At 32.5% G+C, this 14,356-nt stretch overlaps 1 protein-coding gene across 1 annotated transcript in view; it reads right to left on the bottom strand.

The window, feature by feature from the left end:
* LOC143243675 (proprotein convertase subtilisin/kexin type 7-like) overlaps positions 1–14,356 on the bottom strand; it is a 49,189-nt gene that overhangs the window by 16,201 nt on the left and 18,632 nt on the right. Inside the window, exons 8-11 of the mRNA XM_076487306.1 lie at positions 13,249–13,416; positions 12,097–12,207; positions 7,852–7,954; positions 6,996–7,152 (exon numbers count right to left, since the gene is read on the bottom strand). Of these exons, the coding sequence (XP_076343421.1) occupies positions 6,996–7,152; positions 7,852–7,954; positions 12,097–12,207; positions 13,249–13,416 (539 nt within the window). The remainder of the gene's footprint in view (positions 1–6,995; positions 7,153–7,851; positions 7,955–12,096; positions 12,208–13,248; positions 13,417–14,356) is intronic.

The following is a 14,356-nucleotide window of genomic DNA, read 5'->3' as shown; positions in this document are numbered from 1 at the left end:
CCATGTACGGAATAGGCACAGTGGTGATAGTGCCAGAGCAAATAGATTTAGCTGCCATGTCTGCAAGCACATTCCCGTGAATACCAATGTGGCATGGTATCCAAAAAAAACTGGATAGAAGTAGATGTAAATGAGAAATGGGCCAGTCGGTTTCGAATATCAGCGAGAACAGGGTGTGAACCAATGTGAAGTGATTCAAAGGCCAGCAGAGAACTAAGGGAGTCAGTATAAATAGTGCAGTCGGAGTACTGCTCAGCTTCAATATGATCCAGGGCAAGAGATATGGCATACAGTTCAGCAGTGAACACAGAAGCTGTAGAGGGGATTCTGCACGCAACCACAGAACCGCAACAAAATGTGGCAGAGCCACCTGATTTTGAACCATCCGTATAAATTGGAATAGAAAGGTTGTTTGAAAGATGTTCAGTAAATAAAAGATGGTACTTCCAATCAGAAGTATTTGCTTTTTTCAGATGACTTAAAGAAAGGTCACATTTGGGGGCTGTAATAAGCCATGGGGGGGATGGGCTAACCAGTGGATTCTGCAATGTTTTCCAAGGTCAGACCCAATTCATCCAATTGTGTCTGGATGAGAAGGCCAAAAGGAGCAATGGCAGATCGTCTGTTTTGAAAAAGTAAGGTCCACTGAGGAAGGAAAACACATCCCCAAGTGGGATGCTTTGGTAAGGAGCGAAATTTTGAAGAATACAGTAAAGACAGTTGCAAACAGAGAAGTTGCAGAGAAGGTTCGTAAGATTCCACATATAAGCTCTGAACTGGGGAGGTGCGGAAAGCCCCAGTGCAGAGTCGAAGTCCTTGATGATGAATGGGGTCCAGCATCTTTAATGCCAAGTGTCTAGCAGAGCGAAAGACCATTGATCCATAGTTGAGTTTTGAACGAATAAGAGCACGATATATTTTTAACATAGAACATCGATCCACTCCCCAACTGGCAGTAGAGAGGACACAGAGGATGTTCAGTGCTCTTGTGCATTTGACCCGTAGCTGCTTTAATTGTGGTATAAAGGTCAACTTATGGTCAAAGATAAGCCCCAAGAACTTGGTCTCAGGGACCACTGGCAGCAAAGCTTCACCGATACAGAGTTCAGGATCAGGGTGGATACCCCCGTTGGCGGCAAAAGTGCATGCAAACAGTTTCAGAGAGAGAAAAATTAAAGTCCCTCAGGATTAGAAATGGACAGCAACTGTTAAACGAGAGCATCAAGGTCTGATTGATCATATGTCTCTCCAGGGGACAGGTAGAGAGAATAAACAGTGATGGTATGACCCAAGGAAACACGGATGGCTACAGCCTCCAAGGGTGTGTTGAGTGACAAAGAGAGGGGGCACATGCTGATCAACCAATAGTGCCACCCCTCCATGTACTCGTCCATCACACAGCCTGTTATTTCTGTACAGAGAAAACTGCCGAATGCTGACTGTATCAATAGGTTTTAGAAATGTTTCTTGTTAGAAAAGACATACAGGAAGGTAGGAAGCAATCAGTGCATTGATATCATCCAGATTAGAACGTAAATCTCGACAGTTCCATTGTATCAAGGTGGACATTTTTAATGATAGGTAGGCGAAGTGGCTGGAGAACCCTTCTGTTTATGACCACGTCTTTTTTCCTTACTGTCCTTATTTGGAGGAGGTCTATTGACCTCCATGGATCCTGCCCTGGGTCGATGGGGCAGGTCTTTGTTGTTTGAAGGGTATTCCAGTGACTGAGTACGCGAACGAATGATTGTTTTGCATCGTGGGGTTAGAGAAAAAAAGATGAATCAGAAGAAATGCCTGTATTTGAAACTGAAGGATGTGGATCTTGAGATTTGTTGGACTGTATGGGAGGAACAGAGATGGGTGTAGAAGTCGATTCAACCTTTTTAACCATGGAGGTTGAAAGGCTCTTCATTTGTTTTGAAAATGATTCTCTTGGAGGTACAGAGAGATCTGTCTGCATTCCCACTGTGGAACGAAGTGCAGCAGCATATGTCCGAGATGAAGTGCTGGACAGCAATTTCCGATCCTCAGGATAACTAATGTTATGGGTCGTTTTCAAACTCTGCACCTCTTTTTCCTCCAACCATTTTGGGCAAGAACGAAAGTAGGAAGGGTGGGAACCATTGCAGTTGACACAATGTGGGTCTGTGTGACACTTATAGGCATCGTGGTCCTTGCCACCACAACGAGCACATCTCAGGGAACCACGATAGGATGTCTTTGAGTGACCGAACCTCGGACATTGGAAACATCGAAGAGGGTTTGGAATGTACGGCCTTACCCTGCAAATCAGATAACCTGCCTTGATGGTGGCAGGTGCACGTGGTGATGTAAATGTCAAAACGAGGATATTTGTCAGCAGTGTAACTACGTCTTTGCGAGTGGAGATGCGCCTAACTGCAGAAACTCCTTGAGTAGAGAGACCAGCGATAATCTGACTCAGGGACATTCTTCAAGTCTCTCTCAACAATAACTCCTTGTGACGAATTCAAGGTAGCATGAGGGGGTAACCTCAATAGGTACATCCCCAATTGCCTTTGAATTCAAGAGGAGTTCACTGTGTTGGGATGTGGATGTTTCAACCAATATGTCTCCAGATCAAAGCTTCTCTACTGACTTTTGAAGAGCAAGCAAGTCCCTTTAGTCCCTTCTGAATAAAATAGGGGGACATTTGCCCTAAAGGTTTTTCTAAAAGAGAATGTAATGTAAGAAAATGGGGTACAGGTGTTACAGATGTTGAAGATTGCTGCTCAGTCTTCAAGACATGGTCGTTTACCTGTTGACTGTTTTTTCACTATTTTATTTAAATTTTTTATTGGAAGATCCATAGGAAAAAAGAAAAATTTTGGTACCCACTGACCCCACCCACCATGGAGCCCCATGAAGGAATGCACTACAATATCATGCAAGGACATTGCAGCAATGCCAGGGTTTCGTGAGCACTATACCCAAACACCAGCATCAGACACAATGTCCATGACACCCATTGAGAACTTCCAACACTGGTACTTGGTTGACTCTAGCCCAAGTGGACCAGCCGATTGGCCCAAGGGGGCCACCCAAAGACTGCCCATCTACAGGAATTCAAGACCAAAGTGGTGTGTTTGGGTTGGACCCCTCAACCACCAGGATTCTCTCCTCCCCTTCACGGGTCTCCACACACGGCAAACATGTGGGTGGATGTTTAGATCCCAGAGGAGGTAAACTGAAAGAACAGAACCTTTGCTGGGAGGTCCCCTCACCACGTACAGGAATCCACATCTAGGGGGGCACGACAAGGGATCCTGAAGATACAGAAAGGAAACAGGTATGCTGAACAAGGGAGGAGAAGTAAGAAATGGAATAATGAAACCTTCTGACATTAATCTGTGAATCGAAAAATTGATATGGAATGGTTCCACTAATGAATGAAAGCCATTAGTTGATATCATTGTTGGCATACTATACATTGTTTTAAAATGACAAACAGTAGCACTGTGGAAAAAAAAAGAACAGACAAAAGCCTAAAATGGAAAGGTCAGAAAACAGGAATCAGTGTCATGTTCAGCTCCTACTGGGACAAATGGTCTGCTAGAAAAGAAAGAGTGAATTGTTTTTTGCTGTTTTTATCAAAGTGACTCTTAACTCCAAAAACTCTGGAATCATGTTATACACAACATCTCAAAAATGGGGCCATGCAAAGGTAAATCTCACAGACAAGAAGCTCAGAAACAGGTCTTTGACAATACAGCATTATGACCTAAAAGGTCTTACCAACAAGAACAAAAAATCATGTTTGCAGGGCCAGAGCCAAAGATAACAAACGGGCCAACATGTAAATGAAGAGTGAGAAGATGTTCTCACAAAACTGCTTGGACAGGAGGTGGATTTAGATGTGGCAAACTTGGGATGTGGGCAAACAATCAAAATATCCCAACACATAAATGCCAATAAATCCTCAAGGAGTGTCCTGAAGTAGGACATGAATGAAATGGACCCAAAGTGGTAATATAAACTTTGGAATTTATGCTTTCAAAAGAAATGGAAGTTAAACTAAGGTAAACCACTCTGTAGTAGAACTGTAACAAAAGAAAGATGTTTGAGCTAGAGCACTGCTAAACAAAAAGTGATGGTTTGGTAATGGCACATAGAGGGAGGGAGTCACATAATGATGGTGCTCTACTATTGGTAAAGAGATATGTTGGAATCTTTAATTCCAGTAGGATGGGAAAGGTTGTACAGACTGCTTGAAGCATGCATTGTAAAAAATGTCAGCACAAAACTGGAAAAACAAATCTTGTGTGTGGAGGGAACAATTTTACTAGAATTCAACTTTTTTTTTTTACAAATTTAAAAGTTATTTACAAATCAGTATTATTATCAATAACAAAATTGGCGATGAAATTTCTAAAGTATGCAAGGACAAGAATGATATCACACAAGAAATATATTTATAACACCTACACAAAATTAAAATGCAAAGGATAACAAGAAAAATGAGTATGTTTAAACTATAAAACACAGTGTGCTAATTTAATACTCAATGTAGTATTGGCTGAGTTCACATATGAATAACATACACATACTGGCTGTACACAAATGAACAGTTGGGTTTCTACTACAATACCCAGCATTATACACCTATCCACATATTTATACACCTATGAAGTTTAGTTAAAAGTAGTGTTTCATTTTGCAGGGATGTGTTCCAATGAGTACCATTCAAGGAAAGGTAAACATGCATTCTGTGGTTAGCCTAAATGAAGTCCATGAAGTTGATCCAACAACAATTTATAAGAAAGTGCAACATGAAAACAACATATGAAGATAGTTCAAGACTGATTATAGGGCTCTGAATGCCAGGTCCTACAGCTGATGGATCAGTAGAAATGGGACAACTGCATGGCTTCCAAGGAGTCCCGACTCATGCCTCTAGACATCTTTCTTTAAGGTTATATAAAGAGCATTGTGTACAGGGAAAAGATTGTTGATTGGATTAACTTACCAAAGCATCATTAGAGCAATTGAAATTGTTATACAAGAGGTTTTTGACAAAGTATGGAGAGAAACTGATTAATACTGTTAAGGTGTACAAATTGGAGTTGTGTAATACCATTTTAAAAACCTTTTGAAATGTATAAAATGGCATTTACAAAACTTTTAAAGTTTATGAATCAAATAAATTAAAGTTCAATACACAGTGAGTATCTGTTTTTTACCAATGTGCTCTACAAATCCCACCATTCATTTGTGTACATCATGCGTTTTGTAAATTAACAACTTTTATACATTGAGTAATAATTTCTTTAGACCAATTTTGACAGGAGGCTTTTACAATGCTAAATGTACCAAAATTATGAATACATTTATGACAGAAATCAACATAAGTAATACAGTGCAAAATTCATAATAAAGATTTCTTACATACACACAAAATAATACAATGCCAACTTAACATGATGCAGTGATTTATGACAGTATATGGCTAAGCACAACACTTACCTTCAGTTTAATTTGCTATAACTGCCCTAAGACTACAACAAATCATACTATGCAATGTGTGATGTAATACACTAATAACTATATGAAAGCAAATTATGAATCACATGAAATCATATTTTTAGTTTTTGAAGCCATGTACCATTATGATCTCATTTATATTAATCTTTCGCAATGTAAATCTTAAATTTTGCTTCTAAACCTAGTTATTATTTGTCTAATACTCTATAATATTATTTTTGATCATGACAAGTATAATAAAACTCAAACCTTGCATCAGAATTATTTCATATATCTACATCTATTTTGAAAACTTAGAATCTAAGAGCATTCTCTTAAAACAGATTAACATTAAATTACACTTGTTATCAGGCCCATGAAATTAATATTTAGTTTGTTTTTAAATATTTTGTTTCAACAATAAAAAGAAATAATGGATTACCAAGTTTAGGACACAAATTTTCCTCCATCTAATATGGTGACAACAATGCATTTAATACTGACACCAAGAAATTCTACTTATAAAAGAAGTATGCTAAATGTAATTTCCTTTGGGTTTTTATTTTTCCTAAAAATAACTGTTCAACCTCACCTGAACCATCAAACCTCTGGTCAAGAAGACTACACAATTAGCTATCAATAGCAGTTCTTAATTATATTGTCTACTACTTGATGTCATTTGCAACTATTCCAAATTATAAAATCTTGATACAATCTAATAAACAGTTTTTGAGTCTTAATAAAACTAGATGCAAATGCTTTGAGGTGTTTAAGTAGGATGAAGGCAAAAACTTTCACACTTTCACTTTATAACTTTCTTGAAACATTTCTGGATTTAAACAATTTATTTTTATAATTTTATTCATATTTTACAGATAAAGCAGCATCAATTATTTGGAAAAATTTTCTATAGTTAAAGAACATTCTTCATGACCATTTTTGCATTTACTATAATAGAGATGAGCTAAAGTTGGTTGTAGAAAGTTTCATATTGTATTATAATGCTCTGGGAAGAGTTAACAGTGATTTTGACAATATAGAACTAGGGTGTGTTTGTGAATAATTTTAATTATTTTGCTTTAATGTTGCAAAAACATTAATTCTTTTTTCATTTAGAAACTATTTTCAATTAAAACTACCAAGTAAACAATACATATTGGTTAGTTTGACAAGTGATTATCACTTAAAATTAACATTGTTTAACAACCACAAATGAAACTATCATAATTAAAATTGAGAAAATTCTGTATAAATTGCTCTCCTATTGTAATGTTTTCTGGAATGACAAGTTTTGAAGCCATATGTAGCATTAACACTTATATTTAGATGAGTTCATTACCATCTATTCACTTTGTTCATGTAAAGTAAAAAAACAAAACAAATTAACAGATTCTACACTATCATAATCTATGTATCAATAAATTAATAAGCATCATTATATTGTTCTTGAGGTATAGCATACAATTACAGTCTACATTTATTTCTAACACTGAGTAGAGTAAAAGTGTAATTACTTGTCTTTAGGTCTCACATGTGTCAAAGTTGACACTGTTCCTGCAGGACTTTGCAACATGATGACTAAATGCCCTCTATATGGATGTGAAAGTGTCATTTTAACTTGTACATACTCCACAATAAATAAACCATATGAATCTGCATCTTCTTTGGACACTACATAAAGGACAAAAATTCAATCGTACATTTTGCATGAAGTCACAAATTTTGATAAATACAGTTCTTGTTTAAACATTATATTCTTATATATATTTCTTCACATGTCCAAGTTCAAATATGCCTGTTATGTACCACATTTTCTCCCTTATAGACAAAAGTTACAATTAGGTTTTACAGGGCATTTGAAAATAATGAAAATTAAATATGAACTCAAAACACAAAATACTATTTTTAGATAACTATGATGAGTGATTTAGATAAACTTTTACTATTATTATTACTAGTAATAGTAATACATTTTAAACACATCAAATTACAATTCAGCTTAACAAGTTTTAGGTTGCAATGAAGACTCAGCTGCTCATATGAGAGATAAACAAGTTTTAACATTACAGTTTCACATATTTTCCATCTTAATTATAATCCACACACACAGTTTTGAAACAGTGCACAAATTGAAAATGGAACATGTAATTAGTCATTATATTTGTGACAATGATTTCTAAATTAATTTACCTCACTAAAGTTTATTAAGTGAAAACCATCACTAAAAAATTCCTAGAACTGTATAACAGTAGATAAAAAAAGTTTCATCTATAGAAAGACAGCATTCAAATACTTCGAAAGCTTTGCTTCGGATATCCCAACAAATAGTAATGATAATAATAATACATATTGAGTAGAATACAAACTTACCAGAAATGTTGACTACCAGTTCTCCAGGGAAACATGGTATTTGTCTCTCAAATTCTTCTTGAGGGCTTGTGTATGTGGTTAACCATGGAACTGATTGCCAGGCCTGAAGAAAGTAATTAGATTGAAAAAAAATATAAGGGAAACAGTTTACTTACATTTCTTTTTATAAATGTACTCATTCTTTTTTATTTCCTACCTGAATTACATCTCAAATTAAAGTACTAACTTGTGATCGAGTCCATTCTATTTTCTTTTTGTTTTGAATATAACTGAAAAGTGTGTGTGCATGTGTGTTCTTATAGCAAATCCACATCAGACTAAGCTTATTCCACAGAGGGGAATCAAACCCCTGGTTTTAGCATTGTAAATCCACCGACTTACTTGCTGTACCAGTTTTTCTAGATATTTCAGATACATTTATTTCCTATGCTTCCTCCCAACATTCAAGAATAATTAAAACTAATAAAAATTCATTATAAATAGCATTATTTTGTCAGTAGGAACTAAGCATAAGATTTTGAACTAAGGTGCACAAAAATAAAACAGAATGCATTAACTGTTATCTGTTACTATTGTTACTTTAATTCAAAAAGGTACACAGTACATGCACTCAACATGGAACACAAAAATATTTATTAACAAACTAGATACTTTTTATAATTGATATTAAGCTATCATATTAAAAACAATATTCTGTATAACAAAGAAACTTAAGAAAATGTTTCCAAAAAGTACATGTTTTTAATTAACATGCAAAAAATATATCAATGGTATATAAAATTAACTTGCACTTAAAATTACTCTTTCAACCATAATTTGCAAAATTTCATATTAGGTTGGAAGAAAACCATACTTATATTTCAGAATTGTTGTTAATGGAGTTCTGAAAACAAATATTAATACAACTATTGTCTGTTAAGAATTATATAATATAAAGTTTCCCAACTTCCTAAAGTTTTTCTAATTTTTCTTTTCCTAATAGAAAAAGCTCTTCACACTGGAGCAAAATTATAATACAACAAGGTATGGACAAACATCACTATACACTTAACAGAAAACAATACAAAGACAACCAAACCCAGTTTATTATTTTTGTTTCAAAGTAAGATGTTATAAATTACGTTTTAAACAAAACTGTGCAATCACTTTTGCACCACTCTGTATATTCAGCTATAACTGTTTTTTTTTTTGCCATTACCTCCACTCAGAAAGACAAGCATCAAGGACAGCTGAAAGTAATACATAAAACAAGGAGCAAAAAAAAAAATATTCTCCAGATTCAATATTCTTCCCATTACTCCTATATTTGACAAAACACTTAGGGAGTGCAAAACTTCTTACTTAACTCAAGTTGAATATTATTGTAAATTCTAAAGAATTAAGACATTTATGCTGGAAGTGTACATCATTCTGTTTAGTGTGTTTAATCCTTTCACAACAGGTGTGGTATAATTCACAAGTTTGCCCACACATTTGCACATGTGTAACTTTGTAACTTTTGATACAGCATGTGTATCTTCACAAAATTTGATATATTTTTAGTAAAGATTAGAATACATTGTAAACAAAAACTCAGGTTCGTAATGAAATATTTTTACTAAAGATTTGTTTGTGAAAACTGTTTTGTTACTAGTCTAAGTGCAGAGATTTCATGTTATGATTAAAAACTATTGTTCATCTCAAAATTTTCAAATATTATTTGTGTTATCTCTACAGCCTCATAAATACATTTCAAATGTTTGTTTTCAGTATGACTTTATATTTTATATTATTTTCTATACTATAACTATGTAGTCTTACTTAACCAACCTCATAACCATCATAAAAAAATTAGGAATATAAATTGTTCTTTTTTTGTACTAGAATGACCACATATTATAACACAAAAATAGAAATGTTACGTATCCACTAATATAAAACTGACCTGTAGTCTTCCGTGTCTTGGCCGCGTTCTAGTGGACTAATATTTTGTAATATATAGTTACATTTCAATTATTATACATATACGTATTTAGATTATTGCTACTTAGAAATAAATTAAACTTATCTTTCTTAAACTATAGAACATAAATCAAGAAGTAAAGCAAATAATCAGCATTTCTTGCCATAACCCTTGTACAGTATTGATGCTGAAAATAGGTTGCTAAGTATTAAGATTTTGTACAAGGAGAATAAACAATTTTTTTAGGTCTTTATAATAGAATAACCAAAAAAAAACATAAATAGCTATGCTGATACCATAGAATTCCACTATAATTTATTAAGCTTAGTAACTAATATGTACTTAGCTTTTTAAAAACAAATCGTTTTTTGAAAGTACACAGTAGGTTTTACACAGATTAAAATGGCTGAGAAAACCACTCTGGGAATATTCTAAACTGTTGATTGGTTATTAATATGTCATATACTGTAGTAAGGTTATATAAGGTACCGTTTCTGAAAATGGAAAAACATGAGTGGGTCCACTGCGTTTGATTCAGTACATAAGCCATATTTTAACAAAATATAGATATGTGGTAAAATATATTTGTAAAAATGGCTGGTATGGGTTGATAAGATTTATGTAGAGGAGCAAACAATGTTTCAACCTTCTTCAATCATCGTCAAGTTCACAAAGAAAGAAAGAGGTAACTGACTGACAGCTGACACCATGTTTGAAGGGGGTTATGCAACTGAGTATAGGAATGTAGAGGGTGTACTTAGATGTTTGATTATATTTATTAATATAGGTATAAAGGTGTTCCTTTGTAGTGGTTTATTTTGGGCTTGAGTTGCTGTATAAGTAAGGCTTCTTTAATTTTGCATTTGTTTATGTTTGTTTCTTTATTTAGTATTTGGGTGTTTTCTATGGTTATGTCGTGTTTATTTGACTTGCAGTGTTCAAAAACGTGTGAAGGTGACTTTTTGTGTTCTTTGAATCTGGTTTCCATTTTTTTACTTGTTTCTCCAATATAGAAGTTGTGGCAGTTATAACATTGTATTTTACAAAATAATGTTGGTGTGGTGTTTGTCAGTGTAGTTTTTACATAGTACAGACCTTAGTTTTGTGCCTGTTTTTTGAATAAATTTAGTATTAACTGGAATGTCATATTTTGTTATTAGTTTTTGCCAAATGTTGGTTATTTTTCTGCTGATATCGGGAATATATGATATGCAGCAGAATATGATTTTGTGATTTTTTAAATCGTGGGATATATTTACTTTTGTTAGTTGATTTTGCTTTTTGTCTAGGTGTGTGTGTATAATGTTTTCTACAGTTTGTGGAGAAAACTTATTGATGTTGATGAAGTATTGTTTTATTTTGTCTAATTCATCATTTATTTTATCTGGTGAGCATAGTTTTATAGCTGTGTTTATTTGGTTTCTTAGTATGTTGAGTTTTTGTTTTGTTTCATGTGATGAGTCCCAAAGAATGTATAGTCCAGTATGGGTGATTTTTCAGTGGATTTCTGTTTTAAATTGTGTATTGGTTCTTGTAATTTTGAAAGATATGTGGTATTTATTTTAAATTCTAGCTTGTCAATATAAATAATTTGTGTTCCTAATTTGTACAAAAGTACAGACTTAGTATTTTGACATCACAAACATCTAATTTTAAACAGTACTGCATTCAACATACCACAACTTACTGACATCTATATTTAGATGTTCTTTTAATATTTACTTTTAAATTAAGAAATTAACTCGTATGTAATACAAAAGTTTGAATTACAATCTACAACTTGATTCCCAACTTAAAGACAAATTCATAAATATTAGTTCCATAAAATTTTGAATGTAAGTCAACAAATGCAAAAGCATGGCTTTTAACCCGTGACCTGTTGTGAAAGGATTAAATTAACAATAACTGTCTTACTTTTCTTTAAAAAGTTTCAAATTAACCAATCAAAATGTGGAATTATTCGAATAATATTTCAAATAACTTTGTATATATGATGTCATTATTAAAAAAACTTTCTTATCAAACAAGTTGTTTTACTGAGGTGTAAAACAAAGATGATCACTGTGAAGCATCATCAAAGCAATGCTGCCATTTGGTAAATAGATTAATAGTAACTGTTGTATTTTAAAGCCAATTACTGTTTAATATGTAATGTAAAAGGAAAAATTCTTATTTCAATTTACCTTCAATAATATAAGTGTTACTCTACTTAAAACAATACAAGCACAATATTATAAATGAAAACACGTTAAACAATGAAAAACAAACCATAAATACATAGTAGATTAGGGTACATCACTTACTTTAGCCACACTAACCAATCTCCATGCACTAATAATACCAAATCCATGAAAGTTACTGTGCCACAGTCCTGCAGCATTTTTTTCCCAAATATTCTGGTGCAGTAAATTTACCTAACAAAAAAAAAAAAAGCAGAATTACGTCAGGGATTTGAAATGATCACTTTTAAAGATATAATTACACACAGTGGTAATAATCTGTAATACTTTCTAAAAATGAAGTGAGCATAGTAACCTTTGACTGTCAAAGTTCATGGATTATCAATTCTGCATCACATATTAAACCTGTGCATGAACATACTAAAACACAAGTACATGAGAGTAAAGTGATGAAACAGTTTTAAGCAGCATTTCTCCTTTACATCCAAATAAGGTTTAATGTTTGTCAACACTTAATACAGAATATACAGATTTAAAAATTCCACATATCTCATAAATTAAATTAGCTATCCACATTTTTAATAACACAGACATAAAAACAGTTATAGCATTGCAGAGATAAAGTAGAATTGTACTCTTCACTTACTTTAAAAATAAACAAATTGATGTTATACAGATGAAGACTCCTGTCCAGTTGTGACAGTGCTTAAAAAAATTGAAACTTAAAACAAAAATAGAGCTTTCAAGAATATGTTGTATAAATATTTTCACTAGTACACAAAATGAGTGAAGCTTCTTTTTGATCAGACAGATTACAGTATTAAAATTACATCAAAACACTACTAAACTTGATTAATATTTCTTATATAGATTTAGTTGTAAGACCTCAAAAATTACGCAAGTATTTACTGGAAACTTTTGTGAAATAGAATGAAGGGACAATCTAATACAAATAGCATGAAAACAAAAATTATAGTTTTAGACACTTTGATATTACAACATGTGGCTTCTTAATGCTTTGACTTGCTGATAATACTTGATTCTAGCTGGGACAATACATATTAACACAGAATTCTCCAACTTAATAATCTAATGAGATTCAAAGGCTGCAACATTTTTTGACTTCTTTGAGGAAACAAAATTATGTATTTATAATTCAGACAATTTTCTGATGACAGCTCAAGAAGATAACTATATAAGAATAATAAAAACACACCCTAAATAAACTTTTTACATTTATTCTTAATGACATTTTTGTCATGTATTTTCTTTTACCTTTATTCCTGTAAGAACAAAAATATACTGGATGTCTCTCCATGTTAGACAAGGTCTGACCTCTAGCATTAAGGCTATCATTCCTGCAGCAAGAGGAGCAGCTGCAGAGGTTCCTGTGTGATGACGAGTACAGCCACTTCCGTCCATTTGTGTCCAATCAGAAGTAACCTATATAAAATAACATAAAACTGTTTAACTTGTATCGAATAAGTAACCTATATAAAATAACATAAAACTGTTTAACTTGTATCGAATAAGTAACCTATATAAAATAACATAAAACTGTTTAACTTGTATCGAATAAGTAACCTATATAAAATAACATAAAACTGTTTAACTTGTATCGAATAAGTAACCGAAATAAAATAACATAAAACTGTTTAACTTGTATCGAATAAGTAACCTATATAAAATAACAAAACTGTTTAACTTGTATCGAATAAGTAACCTATATAAAATAACATAAAACTGTTTAACTTGTATCGAATAAGTAACCTATATAAAATAACATAAAACTGTTTAACTTGTATCAATAAGTAACCTATATAAAATAACATAAAACTGTTTAACTTGTATCAATAAGTAACCTATATAAAATAACATAAAACTGTTTAACTTGTATCAATAAGTAACCTATATAAAATAACATAAAACTGTTTAACTTGTATCGAATAAGTAACCTAAATAAAATAACATAAAACTGTTTAACTTGTATCGAATAAGTAACCTATATAAAATAACATAAAACTGTTTAACTTGTATCGAATAAGTAACCTATATAAAATAACATAAAACTGTTTAACTTGTATCAATAAGTAACCTATATAAAATAACATAAAACTGTTTAACTTGTATCGAATAAGTAACCTATATAAAATAACATAAAACTGTTTAACTTGTATCAATAAGTAACCTATATAAAATAACATAAAACTGTTTAACTTGTATCAATAAGTAACCTATATAAGATAACATAAAACTGTTTAACTTGTATCGAATAAGTAACCTATATAAGATAACATAAAACTGTTTAACTTGTATCGAATAAGTAACCTATATAAGATAACATAAAACTGTTTAACTTGTATCGAATAAGTAACCTATATAA

The sequence above is a fragment of the Tachypleus tridentatus genome, unplaced genomic scaffold, assembly GCF_004210375.1.
Source record: "Tachypleus tridentatus isolate NWPU-2018 unplaced genomic scaffold, ASM421037v1 tig00001813_pilon, whole genome shotgun sequence".
NCBI classification, from domain to species: domain Eukaryota; kingdom Metazoa; phylum Arthropoda; class Merostomata; order Xiphosura; family Limulidae; genus Tachypleus; species Tachypleus tridentatus.
The sequence above is the reverse complement of the archived record's forward strand: the minus strand, read 5'-3'. Positions and strand labels throughout refer to the sequence as shown.